General features: G+C 42.3%; 2 gene segments (V, D, J or C); both read left to right on the top strand.

Moving 5' to 3' along the window:
- The first annotated feature begins 3,024 nt into the window (after window positions 1-3,024).
- On the top strand, window positions 3,025-3,742 carry LOC115375396 (T cell receptor alpha variable 38-2/delta variable 8-like). The segment is given in 3 exon segments: window positions 3,025-3,106; window positions 3,197-3,510; window positions 3,719-3,742. Coding segments are annotated over 3 exon segments (384 nt in total).
- Window positions 3,743-5,155: 1,413 nt separating this feature from the next.
- LOC115375395 (T cell receptor alpha variable 38-2/delta variable 8-like) lies at window positions 5,156-21,970 on the top strand. The segment is given in 3 exon segments: window positions 5,156-5,201; window positions 5,289-5,581; window positions 21,758-21,970. Coding segments are annotated over 3 exon segments (552 nt in total).
- Window positions 21,971-23,875: the final 1,905 nt, after the last annotated feature.

The following is a 23,875-nucleotide window of genomic DNA, read 5'->3' as shown; positions in this document are numbered from 1 at the left end:
ATATTCCACCTGTTGAGGTTGCAGGGGAATACAAATTGTTCGGACCTCCTTGCTGTACCACCAACTCTGTGAGGTTTGGGGAGTTTTAGAGATTTAGGGCCCTATCTTGCGCCAGACTCCCTAAACCCGTTATTTACGGATTTAGGATTTAGGAAGAGGCGTTCCCCCGTAAAAGTTGCTATCTTGTGCACCTCCCGCTATCCGCAAAACACCTGCGCTACCCGCTATATTATGCATAGGCGTGTTTTGGGCATTACGCCAGTTAAACCAATCAGTGTGCCAGGTGCCATTGCCTTTAAGGGCAGGATGCGCTATCCTAAATCCTAAATCCTAAACCCGTGATGGAGAGAGGGAGGTAGATTTAAAATAAACAAAAACAAAACAAACATAAACAAAATAAAAATATAGCACAGCTGCTGGCTTATGATAAAACAATAAAACGTGCTGGTGTAAGTGTCCAATTAAAACAGTCTTTCCTCTAAACAGTCTATATGAGTAATATACTCAGTCCATTCCGGCGGCGTCCCGGTATCAGTCCGACCGTGTGTGTGGCGAGGCTCCGTCGGGGCGCGCATTGAAGCCGCCTGGGCGCGCTCTCTAACAGCCCAAACTTTAGGGATAGCGGATAGCGGGTGGTCAGGACCACCCGCTATCCGCTATCCCTAAAGTGTGTGCGCAAGATAGCAACTTTAGGGATAGCGCATGAAACACGCCCACGGACACACCTCCAGGCGCAAATGACGGAGTCGGCATAACGGATAGCGGGTAGCGTGGGCGCAAGATACCGTTTAGGGATAGCGGAAGTTCCTAAATCCACAATTTGCGGGTAGCGGGTAGTGGCAGCGGGTAGCGGGTGGCACAAGATAGGGCCCTTAATCTTTAACCCTCGTAAAGGCTTAAGGGGTCAAAATGGCCCGAGCTGGTGGCTCAGCTTACCCCTGGCCAAATGGCTCAACTTACTCCAGAGCTACCATTTTGACTTTTTTAGTCCCCACAGCTAAAATGGTGCACTTTTATGCTAGGTTTATGACCTCATGTTGTAGCTCATAGATACCACAATTGATGTATAAAACAAATTTAAAATGATCTGTTTTGGTTTTAACACAATTCTCATGAAACTTATGATAGACTAAATTCACTTTCAAGAGTAAAAAATGTTTTTTTGGAAATAAATGTCTAACCGCTTTACCCATGTGGTTCTTACCTTCACAGACTCCATGAAATGATGCCTTCCTCCTAAATATTTGGTCACATGATCAATATTTTTTACCGTTTCCTTGCAACAGGGGGTGGCTCAACTTACCCTTTGGCTCAACTTACCCCAGTCTCCCCTACCGGCCAGAAGGCAGGAGCCTTTACTGGCAGGCCAGCGGGTGACTGGGGTCAGTCAGGATGCTTCCTGCTTTCCTGGTAGCCCTGACTCTATACAGAACAGAGAGCTCCTCAAACTTTGTCCCTGCAATTCTGCCACACATTCTCACTATACAGTTAAGCCTGTTCTTGTCTTTCACAGTGAGGGACCCAAACCAGCAAATAAAAGAGAAGGTTAAAACAGACTCAATAAAACAACAATAAAACATCCTCATAAAAGAAGTGTCTACATTAAAACCTCTCACTTTGTGATAAAAATAAATACGCTGGTGGCCCTTTGCACAAATCGCATCTGTATTGGTCAAATACTTGGTACCCAAGTATTTGTCCTGTTGTACAGTTTCAACTGCTTGACCATAAATAAAAACATGGGAGTTTGGTAGAGGCTTCTTCCTAAAATCAATAACTAGTTCTTTGGTTTTAAAAACATTAATCTTTAAAAATGAGCTCTCACACCAATCAATAAAATCGTTCACCACTGGACCGTGATTGCTGTCTTTGTTGAGCAGTGACACAATCACTGAGGCATCAGCAAATTTAATGATATGCCTATCAGCATGCTGACTTCGACACTCATTTGTGTATAAAATAAAGTTAAGGTGTGAAAGGACACAGCCTTGAGGGTGGATCCAGTGGAAGATAAAAGTGCATCAGATAAAAAGCCATTCCCCCTCACCCTCTGAGGTCTGGCAGTTAAAAAATCAACAAGCCAGCATACTAAGCCCTGGTCAAGATTGTGTATGCTGGTCAGACGGTCAGCTAAAATGTGCAGTTGTATACAATTAAAAGCAGAAGAAAAGTCAATAAAAAAGCAGACGTGCAAAATTATGTGTCCCTTCAAGATGACCCAGTACCAGATTAAGAAGGGTATTGACGGCATCATCAACACCCCTGTCCGCTCTATAGGCGAACTGTAGATGGTCCAAGCTGCTCTGGGTTGTGCCCTAGTCCTCGACCTGAGGTGCTCGTCTGCCACAGCGTCACGAATAGGGCAACGGCCAAATCAAATATGGCTGCCATCAGCTATGATGAAAATCTAACGATTCTGTTTCTGAAAATATTTACCCATGTAATACATCCATTCTAACTGATTATGATCTGTAGAATTTATTCCTGATATTGTTATGATCATTCTGGGTGATTTGGATTTGGCCATTGCGCCGTTCGTGACGCTGTGGTGGACAAATGCCTCAGTAATTTTTCATGTCTGGGGACCCATTGACTCAGTTCAAGTGAGAAATTCTCCCAACAGGAAATTACGAACATATCTACAGGGCAGGTCCTGGATGACCCAAGATCTCCACTGCACCACTGTGACAGAGTGTTGGACCTTCAACATAGGCCTACCACATCCTGACAGATCATGTCAAGATGATTCTCCTTTTAATTTTGATCACAATCTTGGAATAAGATCATCAGTGAAATATTCTCCTTTCATTTTCCATACATACTTATTCCAATAAAAATAGGAATTACTGAGCAAATGATGAAGAAAATGACTGAAAGTGGTATGAAAATGTGTTTTGTGTCCAACTGCCAACAGTGACACAGGATTGGGAACGAGCCCTGTCAAGCTGAACAGGCTCCTCCTTCAAATCTGCCAACGTCGTGTTGAAGCTGAAGAGAAACCAGTGAGAAGCAGAGCTTCTCTGTAGCTGCTGCAGCTCATAATAACTCAACAGTGCAGCTATGACAGCTCTGCTCATGTCAGTGCTGCTGACTGCCATGTGCTTTGGTATGACTAAACTGTGTTCTTCATATTAATCCAACATTTGCCCTCTGGATTCTTCAACATCACACTGACGCTGTTTGTTGTTTCCTACAGAGTGCAGGGCACAAAAAGACAATGTGCTGCAACCAAAAGCAGATGTGACTGCTACTGAAGGAGAGGCAGTGACTCTTGGCTGTGAATATAACACCAGTTCAACAGATCCATATCTGTACTGGTACAAACAGGACGTCAGCGACAGGCCCAGATTCATCCTGAGTCGCTCCACGTTTTCCTTGGAGAAAACAGAGGATGGTGTGAAGGACAGATTTAAATCCAGGCTGAATTCCACCTTAAGATCAGTTCCTCTGACCATCGTGGAGCTGCAGCCGTCTGACTCTGCTGTGTACTACTGTGCTCTGCAGCCCACAGTGACAGGAAACACCAAAACTCAGGACAAAAACCTTCACTGTGCAAACTCCTCAACATCCACTAGAGGGAGCCAAATACAGTCGTCATTTGTTGCAGTGAATTAAAAAGCACAAGAAAAATCACAAAAAGATCAAAGACAAAACAAGGGAGAATGAACACAGCACCTCAACTGTGCAGTGTGTGATGTGTAGGATGTTCACTGTGTAGGTGAAGTGTGGCCGCATTAATTAGAGAGGATCACACAGCAGGCTGCATATCGTATAGAACAAGTCCAACCTGAACAGCTGAGAGGCATCCACCAAGGGAGTCCTTTCTCTCCACTGCTGTTTGATCCCTAAAGCTGGAAGACAGAACCTGGAAACTTTGGCCCACAGAAAGATAAAAAAATAAAAATAAAAAAAAACCCCTGTAATGTTAGCTGACAGTCTTACCTCATTTTCTGTTCAAATGCAACACAGATGCAGTTCAATACAATTTTTCTTTACTTCATGCAGCTTAAACATCTACTCAGTAATTTTCTCCAAAAAGTGATTTTACAACTTATTGGCAAGGACTCATCTATTGCTAACTGAAAACTTTTTTTCTAAAGTCTAGATAAAGACTATAACTTAGTCTTTATCATGATCGATCACGATTGATCACTCCGTCCTCATAGGCAGACTAAAACAGTGGGCAGGTATTGCTGCATCTGCCCTGGCCTGTTATCATATCCAGCCAGCAGGATATGTTTTGTTTCTGTTGGGAGTTTTACTTCACGCACTGCTCAGACCAAACATGGAATACCACAAGGATCAACTTTAGGACCCATTTTGTTTACACTGTCCATGTTGCCCTTGGGACAGATAATTTGTCACCACAACATCTCCTTCCACAGCTACACGGATGATGCAACGCTGTACCTGTCATTTAAACCCTCAGACACCAGAAAATTACCTTCATCACATAATTGCTTAGATGACAAAAACAGCTGGATGTCCCAAAACGTGCTAAAAGTGAACTCTGACAGGGAAGAGGTTCTCGTCAAAGTGATTCTCTCACATTATACCAATCCAGGCCTCGCTGCACTGGCTTCCAGTTTCTTTTAGAATTCATTTGAAAGTAGTTTTTTACCACGTTCATAATGGAGCTCATTATACCTTACAGTCCAAAGTCCAGAGTACAGGTTAAAAACAAAGAGTGATGGAACGTTTGAGGTTCTGGCTCCTCAGCTCTGGAACTCTGTGGCATCTTTTAAATCTTGTCTTAAAACTCACCTCCACTAAATGGCCTTTCCTAAAAACGTATAGTATTTTCTTCCTTGGGGTCATGAACCGTTGTTTTGTTCCTTGTTGTTGCTTATGTTGCCTGTTTTAACTTGTGTGTATATGAGGAAAGTTCATCTCTTCCAACTGTTCCTTCGATGTTGCTGTTGTTCTGCTGCTACTGTATTGAAATATCTCAATGTTAAACACTTTGAATGAATAAACGAATGAATGAATTAATTAACATCTTAATTGTCATTGCATGCTCTTTGTCTGTCTGTTTGTTCCAATTAAAATAGGAGGTCCTGATCAAATGATGAAGGTGAAGGACCAGTGATGTGAAGGCCCAGATCCATCAGAGCATCAATGCTCTTCCTCTCTCTCCTCCCCTCTCACTGCAGACATGAAACACTGGCTGACAAACATCCTGATTCTGACTCTCTGGAAAGGTAAGTTGAAACCTGAGCATTTCTTCTTCTTTCATTATTCATCCTCATTCATTCATTTCTTGCTCTGCGTGCTCTGTTCTTCCCCAGAGTGTAAAGGACAAGACAGAGTGATCCAGCATGGAGGAGATGTTATTGCTACTGAAGGAGAGACACTTACACTTGATTGTACATTTGAAACCACCAGCAACAACGCCTATTTGTTCTGGTACAAACAAGAGATGAATGATTTCCCCAAGTTTATGCTGCAGCGCTACACCTTTGGATCAGAATATAATGCTGAAGAGTTCCCCAAAGAGAAATTTGATGCTCAAATCATCAACACATCAGTTCCTCTGAGGATCCAGAAGCTGCAGCCGTCAGACTCTGCTCTGTACTACTGTGCTGTGAGGCCCACAGTGACAGGAAACACACAGTCTCTGTACAAAAACCTGACAGACACTGAAGCTACAACAGTCACAGATTCCACATCATCCTCACGTTCTGGGAGCAACTTATTAAGGAAAAGTGCTGAAGAGTAAATGATGGTGTGCAACTTCACTGACTGATTATATGATCAACTCAGTGTTTCAACAACACATTAAAATCAATATTTGGTTCATTCGTTTATTGGTTGTTTTCCAAAATAAAGATAAAAATCAACAGGTTTTGAAGCAGCTCCTCAACCTGCTCACCCAACACATACAAGTATTTTTAATCCTTTGTAAAGTGTTTTGACCAAGACAATACTACTACTACTACTACTACTAATAATAATAATAATAAAACACCTGCATGACAAAGGTTTCTTAATTGAAATTAATCAACTCCTTCAAGGCTTTGATACAAGGAATTCCTTGAAGTGATAAATATTTGTTTTGGAAATGAAATCATGACTAAAAGATATTTGAAAAATCAGATATATTAAAGAATTTGACCGAAAGTAAATTATTTTGCCATCTGGTACTCAGACCTGGAATGAATAAATGCAAATGTGGTGATATCAATACTATAATGAAATATTACATCAATCATCAGAATGACAAAAAGGAATATTCATATTGTTCCATCTGAAATGTAAAATTACAAAATCCAGGACATGAGGAAAAAACTGCGTAAAACCAATAAAGGATCAATAAATTGTGCCCTACTCACAGGCTATGCTCACTAATGATTGATTTATTGATTTATTGTTGTAAGAGGCAAAACCAAAGCAGGGAAACATGACGTGCCGTTGAGATGATGGGAGGGACAGACTGAAGGAGGAGCCAAACTGTCAGTGAAGAAGAGAAACGCTGAAGAAGAAGAGGAACCCATTTCCTCACTCAAATCACAGATTTCTCTCTTCAACATGGAGTCACAGCACATTTGTGTACTGACTCATTTGTTTCTGACCATACTAACAGGTACATGACACAGGAACATTTTGAACTCCATTCACTCAGTGATGAAATCCTTTGGAGCATCAAGTAACACAGTTATCTCTTCCTTTAGGTGTCAGCTGTGAGGAACTCGCTCCAGTCGTGATTGAACATTTCAGTTTGGAAGGCAGCAAAGTTACTCTGTCATACAAATACCACAAAGAAGCTACTGCCAGTGATTATTTCTTCTGGTATCGTCAAGATCCAGGAAAACCACCAGAATTCCTCTTGAAAATCCTGGGATATCAAAAGTCAGCAGAGATTCTCCAATCAGACCCAAGGATTTCTACTAAACTGTCTGAAGACAAGCGTGGTGTGGATCTGGAGATCTCCTCTGCTGCAGTGACACACTCTGCTCTGTACTACTGTGCTGTGAGGCCCACAGTGACAGGAAACACACAGTCTCTGTACAAAAACCTGACAAGCTGCTGGAAGCCTGTTTCCCACATCCTGTTCCACTTTCCTCCTCCACTAGAGGGCGACATGACCCAGCAGGCGTTGCTCTGTTGTTGCCCTGTTGGACCATTCTGTCATTAAAAACTGCTGCCATGAAGAGAACAACTCTCACACTGAATGCTGAACATCAGCTAGTTTCTCCTGTTGCTTTAGACCTTGTTGTAGAGATGGAACACTGGCTGTGGATTATTCTTGCTGCACTTCTCTTTGGTATGATAGACAGCATCACACTTTGATCCACCTGTTTCTAGCAATATAGAAAGCTTTCTCCAGCTCATCAAGCTCTATTTGTTGTTGATGTGCAGATTCCACAGGAGCAGAACATGGCATATCTGCTGTCATTTGTTAGCTTGGAGATAACTCCCTGTATGCTACAGGCTGACATCAGACAGCAGGCAGTGAAAAGCCACACTCATCTACATGTCTGTGTCAAGCAGTCATGCACAAACTAGTCATGTTGTGATCTCAGCTCCAGTCAACTCTCTCAACACTTGAGCTGCTGCTGGCCATAGAGGAACACTGGACACTGGACATTTTCCACTGTCTTCTCCTCTCAGCCTCATGGACAATGTTAGTCTAATGGCTTGATTTTCTCCACTTTTTCCAGGGCTAACAGCTGCAGACGACATCTCTCCTGTACAAGATGAAGTCAGTGGGACAGAGGGGCAATCTGTCACACTCACCTGCTCCTATCAAACTAGTTACAGAGGAATTTACCTTCACTGGTACAGACATCAGTCTGACCAGGCTCCTCAGTTTATACTCTTGAAAGGAGCCAAAGGCAACACTTATGAACATATTCCTAATAATCGTTATGGATCCAAAACAAGCGACACATCCACTGAACTCACCATAACAGGCCTAACCCTGGCAGACACAGCTCTCTACTACTGTGCTCTAGACACAGTGATAGAAAGTCTACAAGAGGCTGTACAAAAACCTGAACACAGATATCTCACTATTCTTCAAAGAGGAGGGAAGTGGAATTCAAACCACAGCTTCATATCAGATGGATTGTGGGAACTCATGCTTTATCAGAGCCACTGTGGTTCCAGCTGCTAATCAAACACTGTGGGAGGACTCACATGCTCAGCAAATACACAGCAATGACTAACCAGCTCAACTCAACTCAACTCAGCTTTATTTATATAGCACTTTAAAAACAACCACAGCTGAAACAAAGTGCTGTACAAAAATGATAATAAAACAACAAACAGAAAAAAACAATCAAACAAATTAAAACAAAGCAATGACTAATCAACTGGATGATGGTATGAACACGATCCAAAGAAAACCACCAGAGAAACAAAGTGTCAGGTTTGCTCCTCCTCCTGGATTCTTCTGGACTCTGACAACATTTCCTCTGGATCCAGAACGAAGATCCAAAATGTGTCAAGAGCTGCAAAGTCACACATCAGAACAGATGATGGAATCAACATTTCTGTCAATCCTTCCTGTTCATCATTCATACTGGAGCATACTGACTTCATGATGATCATCTGCTCCATCATTTTATTGTGTGTGCTGTGTGGTGAAAATTTATTGACAAAAAACAAACAACAGTAAACAAAGGCTGTGATTGTAGTTTTAGTGTTTCATGCCAAATATGTCTTCCAAATTTTGATCAATGATTAACAGAATGATGTTAGTGAAAACACAATACTCAAAGAAACCACTTAAAAAGTTTTAACGAATGTGGTCTTTTTTTCTATTTCAATTTATTTATTTTTTAACTCATCACATTATCATACTCGTACGTTTTTTGTTGTTGCTGTTGCTCATTTTATTATTTCAGGCTAAAGAAATCATTTCAATTCCATTCCTGGTTGTTAAACTCAGACTAAACGAAACTCAAAATAAATCAAACACTTGACTCCGTGTTATGGACCACCATTTGATCCTTCTTTTTTGCCAGGTGCCTTACACCAACTTCAAGTCACAACTGAAATTCTGTCACATGTCAAACAAAATGATATCCTGTATTCATCACTTTACTGATGCCACAGTTAGAAATGAGCCAGGGTTTATTCTGCAGAGCCAGGGAGAGACAGCATCACACAACAGGTTTCCTCTTGGAGATTTAGAAGTCTCTCTAGAATCTCTTGGTCCAAGACTGGAGGAATCTTTACGATAAAGTAGATGTAGACTCAGCCTACAATTCCTTCCTGCACACCTTTATTACATTATTTGACAAAAACTGCCCAATACTGCAACTGAGAAAAACATCAAAAAGACCAGATAATCCCTGGCTTACAAAGGGCTTGATAAATGCCTTCAAGAAAAAGAATAATCTATATAAAGATTTTATCAAGCATAGAACAGCGGAGAAAGAAATCAAGTATAAAAAATATAAAAATAAATTAACTGATATCCTCAGACAATGTAAGAAAGAGTATTACAGTAAATTGTTGGAAAGTAACAAAAATAACATTAAGGGGACTTGGAATATCTTAAATTCAATAATACGAAAGAAAAAGACCAGTGGCAGCCTCCGCCAAGATTTCCTTGTTAATGGTAAAATTATTAATAATGATGATGATGTGGTGGCAGGTTTTAATGATTTTTTTGTAAATGTGGGGCCCAAGCTGGCGGGTTGCCAGACAAGATAAATTCCCCACTAGGGGGAGGTGTTTCCCATCATTTTGGAGAAAGAAATCCAGCCACCATTTTTCTAAGAGAAACGGATAAAACCGAAATTATTGACATCGTCAGCAATTTCAAGAATAAAACATCGACTGATTGTAACGGTATAGATATGTCTTTAATTAAACAAGTGATTGTAGCCATAGCAGACCCAATAGTACATATATGTACTATTGGGTATACTATACTGCAGACTTCTCATACAACACACCCACCTGTCACCTGCAGAAGTTCTCTGATGACTCTGCAATCGTCGGCCTCATCACAGAGGGGGACGACAGAGAGTACAGAGAACTGACGCAGGACTTTGTGGACTGGTGCCAGCGGAACTGCCTCCAGATCAACGCGGGGAAAACCAAAGAACTGGTGGTGGTTTTCCGCAGACGTGCACTCTGCCCCCCGACACCGGTGAACATCAAGGGAACGGATATTGAGATAGTGACATCTTATAAATACCTGGGTGTTCACCTGAACAATAAACTGGACTGGACCCACAACACAACTGCACTTTATAAGAAAGGCCAGAGCAGACTCTATCTGCTCAGGAGACTGAGGTCTTTTGGAGTGCAGGGGGCACTCCTGAAGACCTTTTATGACACCGTGGTGGCATCAGCCATCTTTTATGGAGTGGTCTGCTGGGGGAGCAGCATCTCGACGGCTGACAGGAAGAGACTTGACAAACTGATCAGGAAGGCCAGCTCTGTCCTGGGATGCCCCCTCGACTCAGTGGAGGTGGTAGGTGAGAGGAGGATGATGGCTAAGCTGTCATCCATGATTGTGAACGACTCCCACCCCCTGCAGGACACTTTAACTACACTGGAGAGCTCCTTCAGCGACAGACTGCTTCACCCAAAGTGTGTGAAGGAACGCTATCGCAGGTCCTTCCTTCCTGCAGCCGTCAGACTCTACAACAAGCAGTGCCCCCAGTAGACCACACACTCTCCAGGACTGCACTGACTGCACTAGAATGCACATTCTCAGCACCTTAACTACCCCCCCACCCCCACCCCCACCCCCCACCCACGTACACACATACACACACACACACTGCACTACTGCACACACATAAAGACGGGAGGGAAGGGGTGATCCCATAAGGCTGGATCAAGTGTGACAGTTCCTGAGACCCAGGTCCGGGAGTCAGGTTCTGCCACTTGGTCTCATGGGTTCACACTAACCCTGAACCTCCGGAGTGTGTTGTCCCCCAGGTTTTGGGTTTTTTTCTTCTGTGGTTTAAATTGTTCACAGAGTATTTTTCTCATTCCTTGTTTACAGTGTTTATATTGCTCATTCCTTGTTTACAGTGTTTATATTGCTTGTTTACAGTGTTTATACTGCTCATTCCTTGTTTACAGTGTTTATATTGCTTGTTTACAGTGTTTATACTGCTCATTCCTTGTTTACAGTGTTTATATTGCTCTTTGGTACTGTTATCTGTATATACTGTTTATTGTGTAAATTGTGCTTCGTATCTTGCTATCCACTTTGCTGCTGTGATGCGTGAAATTTCCCCACTGTGGGACTAATAAAGGAATATCTTATCTTATGTAATCTCTCAATGAAACTCGGCACCGTTCCTACCAAAATGAAAACTGCTAAAGTTATTCCCATCCTCAAGGCAGGTGAGCAGAATCTATTCACAAACTATAGGCCAATCTCACTACTTCCTCAATTTTCTAAAATCTTAGAGAAAATATTCTCTTCTAGACTAGATAGTTTCATTGAAAAGTATGAGATATTAACTGATAGTCAGTATGGCTTTTGAGCAAACCATTCAACAGCATTAGCATTAATAGACTTGGTTGAAGAACTGACAAGCTCTATTGATGATAAGAAATTTGCAATCGGTGTGTTCATTGACCTGAAAAAAGCATTCGACACAATAAACCATGATATACTGTTCCAAAAATTGGAAAGGTGTGGGATTAGAGGAATAGGGCTCCAGTGGGTCAAAAGCTATATGGAAAATAGACAACAGTTTGTGCAGATTGGTGAGACTAGGTCTTCGCTGCTAAACATAACCTGTGGTGTGCCGCAAGGTTCAATCCTGGGGCCAAAATTATTCATATTGTACATAAATGATATTATACATGCTTCCAATGTTTTCAAATATGTAATTTTTGCTGACGACACTAATGTATTCTGTGAAGGAAGGAATCTTCAACAATTGTTAAAGGTTGTCTCTGCTGAGCTAGACAAGCTGAAAACATGGTTTGATTTGAATAAACTATCCCTCAACATTAAAAAAACTAAATTTATGGTGTTTGGCAAACGCAAGGTTCCAGCCAATTTAGTTATTGACTTAATGACTGACGGCATAAAATTAGAAAGAGTTAATGAAAACTCCTTCTTGGGTGTAGTAATAGACCACAACCTCAGCTGGAGGCCTCAAATTAAACATGTACGGTCTAAACTAGCTAAAAGTGTTGGAATTTTATGCAAAGTTAGACATGTACTCAACCAGAAAACATTATACACCCTTTACTGTACTTTATTTCTTCCCTATTTGTTATATTGTGTGGAAGTGTGGGGTAACACCTACAAAAGCACCCTTAAGACAATATGCACACTGCAGAAAAAAAGCAATAAGAATAATTAATAATTCTGGCTATTATGAACACACAAATGATTTATTCTTAAAATTGCAAACATTGAAATTTATGGACCTAGTGGACTTCAAAACCACACAAATTATATATAAAGCCAAGAACAAACTACTTCCAAAAAATGTTCAAAGATGGTTCAGAGAGAGAGAAACTGGATATAATTTAAGGAGGAGAGGAAATTTAATGCAACCACGAGCACGCACCACGCTTAAAAGCATGTGTATCTCTGTCAGTGGGGTGAGTTTGTGGAATGGTTTACCTGAATATATAAAAGAATGTTTACACTTCAGTCAGTTCAAAAAGCACTTTAAAATCTATACTTTAGAGAAGTATAGAAATTAGGTGAAGAGCAGCATATTATTTGTTATTTATTTGTACATTTCCTTATCTGCTATATTTCCAGAACTATGCATTTTCTTGAATTTCTGTCAAGGTATTGTTGTAGTTCAAGAGGGACTGACGATGTTACATGTTTGGGAAATATATTATGAGGTGTACACTGACCGTGAAAATGTATGACGTTACAATGGGGTAGGATATAATAAGCTTTAGCTTCCTCCTACTCCTTTTTTGAACTTGTAGACATTTTTTTTTTGTTTTTTTTCCTATTTTCCAGCTCATGTCTTTGATGATTGAGCTTTTGTGATCTACATCTTCAAAAAATAAATGACTCATTCATTCATTCATTCATTCATTCATTCATTCAAGTGCAGTCTGTTCACTGTGATCTCTGTGCTTACTGAGCATGCTCAGTAGGACAAGGACCAATAAGAGCAGTTTCTAACTCACTGAGACTTCATATCAACCATGGAGCCACAGTGGACCAGCAGAGTTTTACCTGTCCTCTTTACTGCAGTATTTGTTGGTCAACAGATTTTCTCATCATCTTCATTATAGCCCTGGCACAAAGTAGGTAATTCTGCAGTTTACATTTTGCTTTGACTGTGGCGCCTCCTACTGGTTTCATCTAAAAAACCTACAGATGCACTGTGATGTAAAACCTGTCAAGAGGAGGAGCACAGTCATGAACACATGATGAAGAGACTTTTGTGTCAGTCCCATCCAGTAAAATTATTCCTGCTCAACATCACTGAGTCAGCAATGTTGACTCTCTGCTCACTGATCTCATTCTGCATGTTATGGGGTAAGAACATATTCCACCACATTCACATATTTGGTTTGTTAACTTGTTGGAAAACATCTTGCACCACCGTTAAACCAGATTTCCACCAGACCACATGAACATCTTATGAACTAACATTATCACAACGTTTTACAAAATACAAACTTTCAAAACAAAGTTGCTGGCATACAGAATGAGTTGATGTAACTCTGAAAAGACTTTTAGATTCAAGATGATTGAATTCCCTCAACCGTTTGATTCCAGGTCAAAGTGCTGGAGACACCATCACACCAGAGAAGGATGCTGAACAAGCCGCTGAGGGCAGTAAAGTGAAGCTCTCCTGCAGATACAGCAGCTCTCGAGTTTACAGTCTGTTATGGTACCGCCAGTATCCTGGATCAGCCCCCCAGTTCCTCATACTGGAAAACTCAGGAATCGTAAATAATCCCATACCAGGACTGGGCATCCAACACGTCAAAGAGCAGAGTCGAGTGGATCTGGAGATCTCCTCAGCTGAAGTGACAGACTCTGCTCTGTACTACTGTGCTGTGCAGCCCACAGTGACAGGAAACACACAGTCTCTGTACAAAAACCTCTGGAGAAGTTTAAAAACGCCCATGACAGCAGCAATGGCATTTGAAGGGGAGGAACCATCAAGAAACACAAGAGGCTGAATAGTGAGAGGAAGCTACAGAAAGACCAGGGAACTAGCAGCTCTTCATTTTATACTTTGTTCTTCTGTCATTCAACATGTTGTCATTTTACTTTCTGTTACTGGTGTGTATAATTAAAGGTAAGACACACTTCAAATCACTTGGAATACAAACAAAACGTCAGATGAAACTAATTCTTCATGAGTCTGGTTTGGTTGCAGCTGATTAACCCAGTATGTCAAATGTAATCTGGTTCATTGATTCGATCCATGACTGTGAGTCAAATCTGTTTTTGCAGATGCTGATTGTGGAGATCTCACTCCTGTCAAGGATGAAGAGTTCAGTTTGGAAGGCAGCAACGTAACTCTGTCATATAAATACTCCAAAACTGCAACTGGTGGTGACGAATTCTACTGGTATCGTCAAGATCCAGGAAAACCACCAGAGTTCCTCTTCTTCCACTTGGGCACAGGTTCAGGAGCAAGAAAAGCTGATCCAAACTCTGGACTTTATATTAAAGTGAATGAAGAGAAAACCCAAATGGATCTGGAGATCTCCTCTGCTGCAGTGACACACTCTGCTCTGTACTACTGTGCTGTGAAGCCCACAGTGACAGGAAACACACAGTCTCTGTACAAAAACCTGTCGTGTCCTCACAGAGTATTTACACACTTCAGTTCCTCCTGATATTGAACAACAGCGCCACCAAGTGGCGTTATCACATCAGCACACTGACATGTTGCACTGACAAACTAAAACAGCATCACTCTGATGTGTAGTAATTACCTTGGTGCTCTGCGAAAACATATATTAAATTCAATTTCAATATGTTTTTAATTATCATTATTTTTCAAGATGTAGGCACTTGACAGGTATGTCCTTTATCTCCACCTTTTTTTCCAATTAATTATAGAAGCAAAGAATAAAAAAATAAACATGAGTGAGTCCATCTGTCCTCATAGTAACATCATCATATCAAGAACTCACTGCCAGTTCCCCAAATCTGACAGACCATGTGAAACATGAGGAAACAAAAATCAGTAGTGTCATTGTTTATGAAGTTTCAGTAAACTATTAACAGTAATGTCAGTGAAAATATAATTATAGGGATGAATATTCTGATTGAATGAAAATGGCAGAGTAATTTGGTGGAGGTAGCAGTGAAAGAGATTCTCCCATAACTGAAAGGTCAGAGGTTTAAACCCCTCATGAACTTCTCTGGAGAAGAACCAAGGTGAAATATCCACCCATCCACTTTCAACAGCCACTGATTACAATTTAAACAAGACTTCCTCAACAAATGATGAAATGATTACAGATGCCTTATAATTTATTCTTTGATAAAATTGAGAGTTTTAGCCTTTTGTTTAGTGTGTGTTTTGGATACTGGTTTCATAACGAAAAAAAAAAAAGAAAGAGTATCTACTGTATGTCGGTATGTACGCTTCTTGTATGACAGCTAGCAGGTACTGTATGTATATATGTGCACTCAGGTACACACTTATGCATGTATGTAAATGTAAACAGTAGAATTATTATCTTATCTGTGCTTTGTTTGCTTATTCTTATTAAGGATTTCGGGAGGAAACAAATGAAATTGATTGCAAGGGTTCGGCAGCCATAAGCTTTTGCTTCAGCCGAAAACCCTTTTCGACCAGCCATATTCATTCTCTTTAATTCTCTTTAATTATGTTTAATTTGTTGTGCAGCTGTGATCGAAAATAAACATATTCATTCATTCATTCATTCATTCAAGGTGAAGGACCAATGACGTGAAGGCCCAGATCCATCAGAGCATCAATGCTCTTCCTCTCTCTCCTCCCCTCTCACTGCAGACATGAAACACTGGCTGACAAACATCCTGATTCTGGCTCTCTGGAAAGGTAACTTGAAACCTGAGCATTTCTTCTTCTTTCATTATTGATCCTCATTCATTCATTTCTTGCTCTGCATGCTCTGTTCTTCCCCAGAGTGTAAAGGAGAAGACAGAGTGATCCAGCATGGAGGAGATGTTATTGCTACTGAAGGAGAGACACTTACACTTGGTTGTACATTTGAAACCAGTGACAACAAAAACGCCTATTTGTTCTGGTACAAACAAGAGGTGAATGATTTCCCCAAGTTTATGCTGTGGCACAACACCTTTGGATCAAGAGATTATGCTGCAGAGTTCCCGAAAGAGAAATTTGATGCTCAAATCAACGACACATCAGTTCCTCTGAGGATCCAGAAGCTGCAGCCGTCAGACTCTGCTCTGTACTACTGTGCTGTGAAGCCCACAGTGACAGGAAACACACAGTCTCTGTACAAAAACCTCTGGAGAAGTTTAAAAACGCCCATGACAGCAGCAATGGCATTTGAAGGGGAGGAACCATCAGGAAACACAAGGGGCTGAATAGTGAGAGGAAGCTACAGAAAGACCAGGGAACTAGCAGCTCTTCATTTTACACTTTGTTCTTCTGTCATTCAACATGTTGTCATTTTACTTTCTGTTGTTCATGTGGATCATTGAAGGTAAGCCAAGTTTTAAATAATTTCATGTGCAAGTAAATGTAGTATGAAAAAAATTCCCATGAATGAACCTTACAGTCTGGTTGTGTTGAAGTCGTTCAACCCAGTGTGTCAAATGTATTCTGGATTATTGTTTAAATCCATTAATGTGAGTCACATCTGTGTTGGCAGATGTTCACTGTCAAGATCTCACTCCAATCAAGACTGAAGAGTTCAGTTTGGAAGGCAGCAAAGTTACTCTGTCATACAGCTACTCCAAAACTACTGTTGTTGATTACTTCTTCTGGTATCGACAAGATCCTGGAAAACCACCAGAATTCCTCCTGATGATCACAGGAACTGAAAAGTCAGCACAGATCCTCAAATCAGACCCAAGGATTTCTACTAAACTGACTGAAGACAAGCGTGGTGTGGATCTGGAGATCTCCTCTGCTGCAGTGACACACTCTGCTCTGTACTACTGTGCTGTGAGGCCCACAGTGACAGGAAACACACAGTCTCTGTACAAAAACCTGACAAGCTGCTGGAAGCCTGTTTCCCACATCCTGTTCCACTTTCCTCCTCCACTAGAGGGCGACATGACCCAGCAGGCGTTGCTCTGTTGTTGCCCTGTTGGACCATTCTGTCATTAAAAACTGCTGCCATTAAGACTGTGACTCTGCACCGCGTCCGGTAAGAGCAAAGTTTTTCCAACTGACTTTCTATCTAAAACCAGCTGGTAAGAGCGAGCAGATGGTAAAAAAAAAAATCCTGAGCGGTGTGTCGGCAGTCAGAGACACAACGCGAGTCGCATTCAGCCCTAACCCCTAACCCTAACCCCCTAACCATTTTGAGTTGTTTCTATCAGGGAGGCATTTTGTCTTTTCTGCCCAGAAGCCATTTTTGGCTCTTTTCCACTAGTACCTACTCTACTCGACTCTACTCAACTCGACTCTTCTCGCCTCGGCACAGTTTGGGTGGTTTTCCATTACAGTTGAGTCCCACCTCGCCGTGGGTGGAGTCGTCACAGCAAGGCGGCGCACCGTCCAGCTCCCTCTGGATTCTTTGGGCCACCAAGCTCAGAAAAGTCTCCACCTCTTCATTTGACCACGGTGCCGGTTTGCTTGCCATTTTCCGACTTTGCTAATTTCAGTGATGATCAATGCGCACGGTCACAGTTGTGTTTTTTTTTTGTTTGTTTGTTTGTTTGTTTTGTTTTTTAAATGTCGGGTTTTGTTTTCGTGCAGGAGTCGCCCTCATGTGTTGTCACTCCCTGTCCAATCAGTGGCCTGCACGGCGTTTACGTCACATTTTCGGCTCGACTCAGTTCGCTTGGAACCCCAGCTGAGTGGGTCCTAAAATGGGACCTGCTACCAGGTACCACCACCTGATGGAAAAGCAGCCTTTGTTTTGTTAGTTGTTGGAAATTATTTTGCCATCAGTTTTGTTTTCTTAGCCACTGATCCTTTATTTTTCTGTTGCGTTCGGGTTTTGAGTGGTGGCCTATATGTAAATGTGTTTTAAGCAGGTAAGTTTAGGGTAGCCCAGGTAGGCTCTTTTTGTTTACGCCTTCAGCTGTTTTCAAGAAAAGCTGAACGGCGGACCAGGTAGGTTAGTATTTCATTTGTTATAGAGCAGGCTAGTGTTGTGTCTTTTGTGTGTATCCATTGCCCTGTATTTCCCTCTTGTGCCTTTTTATTTGCCCTGAGTTACTACAAATAAACGGCTGTATATGCCTGTACAACCACTTTTGTTGCTTCCCTTAATTCCCTAGACAATTCCCATCCTTAGGGTTGTAACAGGGAGTCTGTGCATGTATATGTGTGTGTGGGTGAGTGAGTTTGAGAGTGTGTGTTTGAATGTAACAGTGTGTTTGTGTGTGTGTGTTAGGAGGAGGCAACTCCTCCGTACTTTGAATCAAAAAACCCTAAATAATTAACAGTTACCGGACCCTTGCAATAGCATGGGGAATGCGGGGGGGCGGGGGCCCGTAACAACAGGCCCCATCCTCCTGCAAACCCCATAATGAAGAAGCGCTGTCAGACGTAGCTTTAGTAACAGGACCAGGGCCTTAATTTGTTGCAACACGTAAAGACTGGAGGGGAAGGGGTGACTCCATAAGGCTGGATCAAGTCTGACAGGTCCTGAATCCCAGTGCCGGGCGTCGGGTTCTGCCACATGGTTTCACACTAAAAGTCCTTACACACCAACGGCGTTATTTTCGTGCAAATATTTTGTATTTTTCCAAACTCACTCAACATGCAATAAGTACTTGCACATAGAATGCGAAATACGAAAAGTCGAAATGCAAGAGATTTATTTTTCGCAACAAGCTCGATTTTTCTAGGAGAACAAACTGCAGCAGCCAATCAGCAGTCTCCATTCACAACAACAACATTACGTCAGTGCCTGCAGGAGAGGCAGCGTTTCTCCTCAGGAGCTGCCCACTAAAATATTCTGACAGCCTGCCTCACACAGACAGCCAGGCTCTGCTCTGCGTCAATGGGATCCTGATAGTTGGTTCTCTGTCTCTCCAGATGTGGTGCCAGCAGACCCAGGAGAGTCTCAGATTTTCCCTCAGACATCCCAAAATAAGTTTGGAAATGGTCATGATACAATTTTAATTCCTGTATCAGCAGGTGGGATTCAATTCAATTCAATTTTATTTATTTGTATAGCCCAGAATCACAAATACAAATTTGTCTCAAAGGGCTTTACAGAAAAATACAACATCCTCTGTCCTTAGACCCTCACATCGGATGAGGAACAACTCCCTAACAAACCCCTTTAACAGGGAGAAAAATAGGAAGAAACCTCAGGGGAGCAACAGAGGAGGGATCCCTCCCCAGGACGGACAGATGTGCAATAGATGTTGTAAACACAGATAACAAACAATAAATGTATGGGAATAGATAGGTGGCGGATGAGGGATGATGACGCCAAGGCAAGCTGGATGCACCAGAGCAGCCAGGGACCCGGGCCACACAGCCACCTACACCACGACAACCTGGATCTAAAATAGACAGCACGCACTCGGACAAACACACATCAACCATTCATTCACACTCACACAGAGACAAAGGTGCCACATTAATTATCTGGAGAAGACTAATTGACAATTAGCTCCGTGAGAGCAATAATCTCATAATCTCGTCGGCAGGTGAGTGCTTGGGTTACTTCACTGAGACAGAGAACCAGCCCACCGTACCACTAACCGTCAGCCATAAGTTAGGCCGAAGAGATGAGTTTTTAATCTAGATTTGAAAGAATCAACAGATTCAGATTGCCTGACGTCAGCAGGGAGGTTATTCCATAGCAGCGGGGCACGATAGGAAAAGGCCCGGCCACCTGCTGACTTCTTCTTAATCCTAGGTAAGCAAAGCAGCCCCGCATTTTGAGAGCGGAGAGCCCGCGATGGAATGTAGGGTTTAAGGAGATGGGAAAGATAAGATGGGGCAAACCCATTTAAGATTTTGTAGATTAACAGAAGCACCTTAAAGTCAGATCTAATATGCACAGGAAGCCAATGAAGGGAGGCCAGAATTGGAGTAATATGATCAAATTTTCTAGTTCTAGTTAAGACCCTAGCTGCAGCATTTTGAACCATCTGGAGACTTTTGGTGCTGGTCTGTGAGAGACCTGAAAACAGAACATTGCAGTAATCAAGTCTGGCTGAAACAAATGCATGAATTAAGTTCTCTGCGTCAGCCATGGACAGGGAAGACCGAATTTGTGCTATATTACGTAAATGAAAATAGGCAGTCTTGGTGATATCCTTAATGTGCCTGTCAAAGGATAAGCAGGGATCAAAAGTAACACCGAGATTTTTGGCTGCCACACTTTGTGAAATCACACAGTTGTCAAGTAGAACTGTTAACTGTTCAAAACAGTGTCTATGTCTGGGAGGGCCAACTACTAACATCTCAGTTTTATCTGAGTTTAACAGTAGGAAATTTAGTGACATCCAATTCTTTACCGCAGCCAGACAGACCTCTAATCTATTGATCTCTGTGGGATCATCAGCCTTTATGGGCAAATATAGCTGAGTATCATCAGCATAACAATGGAAATTAATACCATGGCTACGTATAATTTGTCCAAGTGGCGAGATGTACAGGGAAAAGAGAAGAGGACCCAGGACTGAGCCCTGAGGTACCCCGCATTTAACATTGGAGAATTTGGATCTAGTATTATTGTACATGACAGACTGTGTTCTTTCAGATAAGTATGAGTTAAGCCATGCACGAGCCAGGCCAGTGACACCAAAATTCTCAATTAGTCTCTCTAATAAAATGGAGTGATCAACAGTATCAAAGGCTGCACTGAGGTCCAGTAATAAAAGCACAGAGGTAGAGTCCGCATCAATAGCCAACAGAAGATCGTTGGCAACTCTAGTAAGTGCTGTCTCAGTGGAGTGACAGGCCCTGAAAGCTGATTGGAAAGGCTCATACAGCTGATTCACTGCCAAATGGGTGGAGAGTTGTTGAAAGACAACTCTCTCGAGCACTTTAGACATGAACGGGAGATTGGAAACTGGGCGATAGCTATTTAAAGAACTAGAATCAAGATGTGGTTTCTTTAAAAGCGGTCTGACCACAGCTGTCTTAAAGCTGCAGGGCACAATGCCAGTACTAAGAGATAAATTAACAATATCTAGCATTGTAGAGCCCAGTAAAGGCCAGGATTCTTTATAAAGCTTGGCAGGTAGCGGATCAAGAAAGCAGGTTGTCGGTTTAGAGGCTATCACAAGCTTAGATAAGGTATCAAGTGAGACAGCCTCAAAAACCAAGATAGTAGGGACTATTGGTGAGCTAGCGACTGCCAATGAGTCCGCAGGAGCTGCAGCGGATTCAGAATTAATTTTTTGCCTGATTTCCTCAACCTTGTTGCCAAAAAAGTCCAGAAAATCATCTGCTGTAAGTGATAAGCTAGTAGCAGATGGCTGTTTTTTCGTGAGCTTTGCTACTGTCTCAAAGAGAAATCTAGGATTATGTTTATTAGTGGCGATTAAGCGGGAGAAATAGGCTGCTTTAGCCACACCTAGGGCGCGCTTATATTTCAATAAACTATCATGCCAGGATAGGTAAAAAACAACTAACTTCGATTTTCGCCATTGTCGTTCCAATCTCCTGCAGGCCTGCTTCAAAGCTCGTATCTCTTCATTAAACCAGGGTGTGGATCTCTTCAGTCGCCTCGGTCTGGTAGAGAGCGGGGCAACTGTATCAAGGAGACTGGAGAGGGCCACATTGAGGGAACTAGTAAGGTTTTCAACAGAGCCTGTCTCTACAGTGAGAGGAGCCAAAACTCCAGGCAACTGCTGGCTAAACGCAGCAACAGCAGAGGGACCAATATGGCGACTAGTGATTACATCTGTGCCACCACTAACAGGACAGGCCAGTGATGCCTCAAATTTAATAAGAAAATGATCTGACACAGCAGAGGTGGCTGATAAGACAGTCAGATCAGAAACAACAATCCCTTTAGACAAGACCAGATCAAGGATATTACCATTGCAATGAGTTGCCTCTTGAACAGACTGAGTAAATCCAAATGTATCAATAAGATTTGAAAATGCTTTATTCAGTGGATCATCAGCCTTATTTATACGGATATTAAAATCTCCAAAAACCAAGATCTGTTCAGAATGGGTAACTAAGCCTGACAAAAATTCACCAAACTCATCTAAAAACTGAGAGTAAGGACCAGGCGGTCGATAGATCACCACCATATAAAATGGAGAAAGGCTATGCATGGCTGAGGAAGATGAACTCAAGACAAGAGCCTCAAAGGATTTAAATTTATTTTCCAGATTAGATGTAAAATTAAAGATATCTTTGTAAATTAAGGCAACACCACCGCCTTGTTTATGAGCCCGGGCTACATGGGCATAGGAGTAATTAGGTGGAGTAGCCTCATTTAGGGGCAGGAAAACATTTGTTTTCAACCATGTCTCACACAGACCAATCATGTCCAATCCATGATCAAGAATTAGATCATTTATAAGTAAAGCTTTGGTAGCCAGAGATCTAATATTTATAAAACCAAATTTTTCTCTATCCCTGCTCTGTAAAAACGGGTGGACCCAAAATCTCCTCTTTGGACGGGTAAACAGTTCAATAATGACAAGGTCCTGATCGGAGGACGAAGTTGATTCCATGTTTTATTCCTGTCAGAACGCTGTCTTGCTCGCGGTGGGATTCATATTTGGCAATACGCACATTCACATCGCTGACTGGTGTGAATAGTTAAAGGCGAAATTGTCACCAGTGAGTTGTTTCCCACTTTCGTTCCACTATTTCGCCCCGCATACCGGTGTGGAACAACCTTAACTCTGAAGCTCTGTCGAGGCGGGTTGTTCTTCAGGGTTTTGGCAGCTCAGTAACGGACGTGGGTCAGTGCCTTTTCACAGGAAAACTCACGTTCAAAGGCGCTCGTGTAAAACCCGGTGGCCGTCGGGTTTAAAACAACTAAAACCTAAAACTAATAAAACCAGGCTTCGTAATAATAATAGTTTAAAAGGACTAAAATTGACAACGCCACCTAGGAGAGAGCCTAGGACTCTAAAAACAGGTTCGTAAAATCAAGTAGCAGAGTTTTTAAAATTACCACCAGACAAAGCGTACGGTACAAAGAGGTTTAATTAAAACAATATTTTTGCCCCAACCCACAGTCACCACAGACCCCAGGAGTCTATAAAGTTTCTTGATTCTTGCAGCGTCTCGGCACCGATCGGCGGGTCCTCGCGTCTCACCACCGCCACAGGGTCAGCTCCGGCACGGCACCTACGGGCACAAGGACTCGGCGAGCATCAGTCCGCAAATAACAAGCGCAGGATAGCTCTATACAGCAAGACACACATAGACCGCCAAGGAAACGATAAAACTCACGGTTTTCCCGGGTCGCGAGTACGACTGGCGACCCAGGCCGGAGTAAAAAGGCGTTGGCGGTCAAGTCTTGTAGCTCCGTCGCGCTGTCCGGGGGAAACCCCTCGTCTGGTCTCAGTCTCGGTCTCGGCTGGTTGTCTCCGTCGCCGCCACGCTACCGTCGCTCCGCCGTGCAGGACAGGTGTGCTTCTTTCTGCCACGCGCCAACCTTCTCTCCCTTTGCTGTCGGGCCTCTTCTTCCTGTGCTCCCGCCGTGTTTTGCCCTCCTCTCGCCACGGATTGGCCGAGGGAGTCCTCCTCTCCTTCCCTGAGTGGCCGGTCACGCTGTCCATCACGTCTGCTACACGTGCAGGTTATTCTAAAATCAAGTCTAATTAAGGCTAGAAGGATTTGCAGTCCCGCATGCACATAAAACAGTAACA

Source organism: Myripristis murdjan, chromosome 17, assembly GCF_902150065.1.
Source record: "Myripristis murdjan chromosome 17, fMyrMur1.1, whole genome shotgun sequence".
In the NCBI taxonomy this organism is placed as follows: Eukaryota; Metazoa; Chordata; class Actinopteri; order Holocentriformes; family Holocentridae; genus Myripristis; species Myripristis murdjan.
Note: the sequence above shows the minus strand (reverse complement) of the source record. Positions and strands in the feature narration are given on the sequence as shown.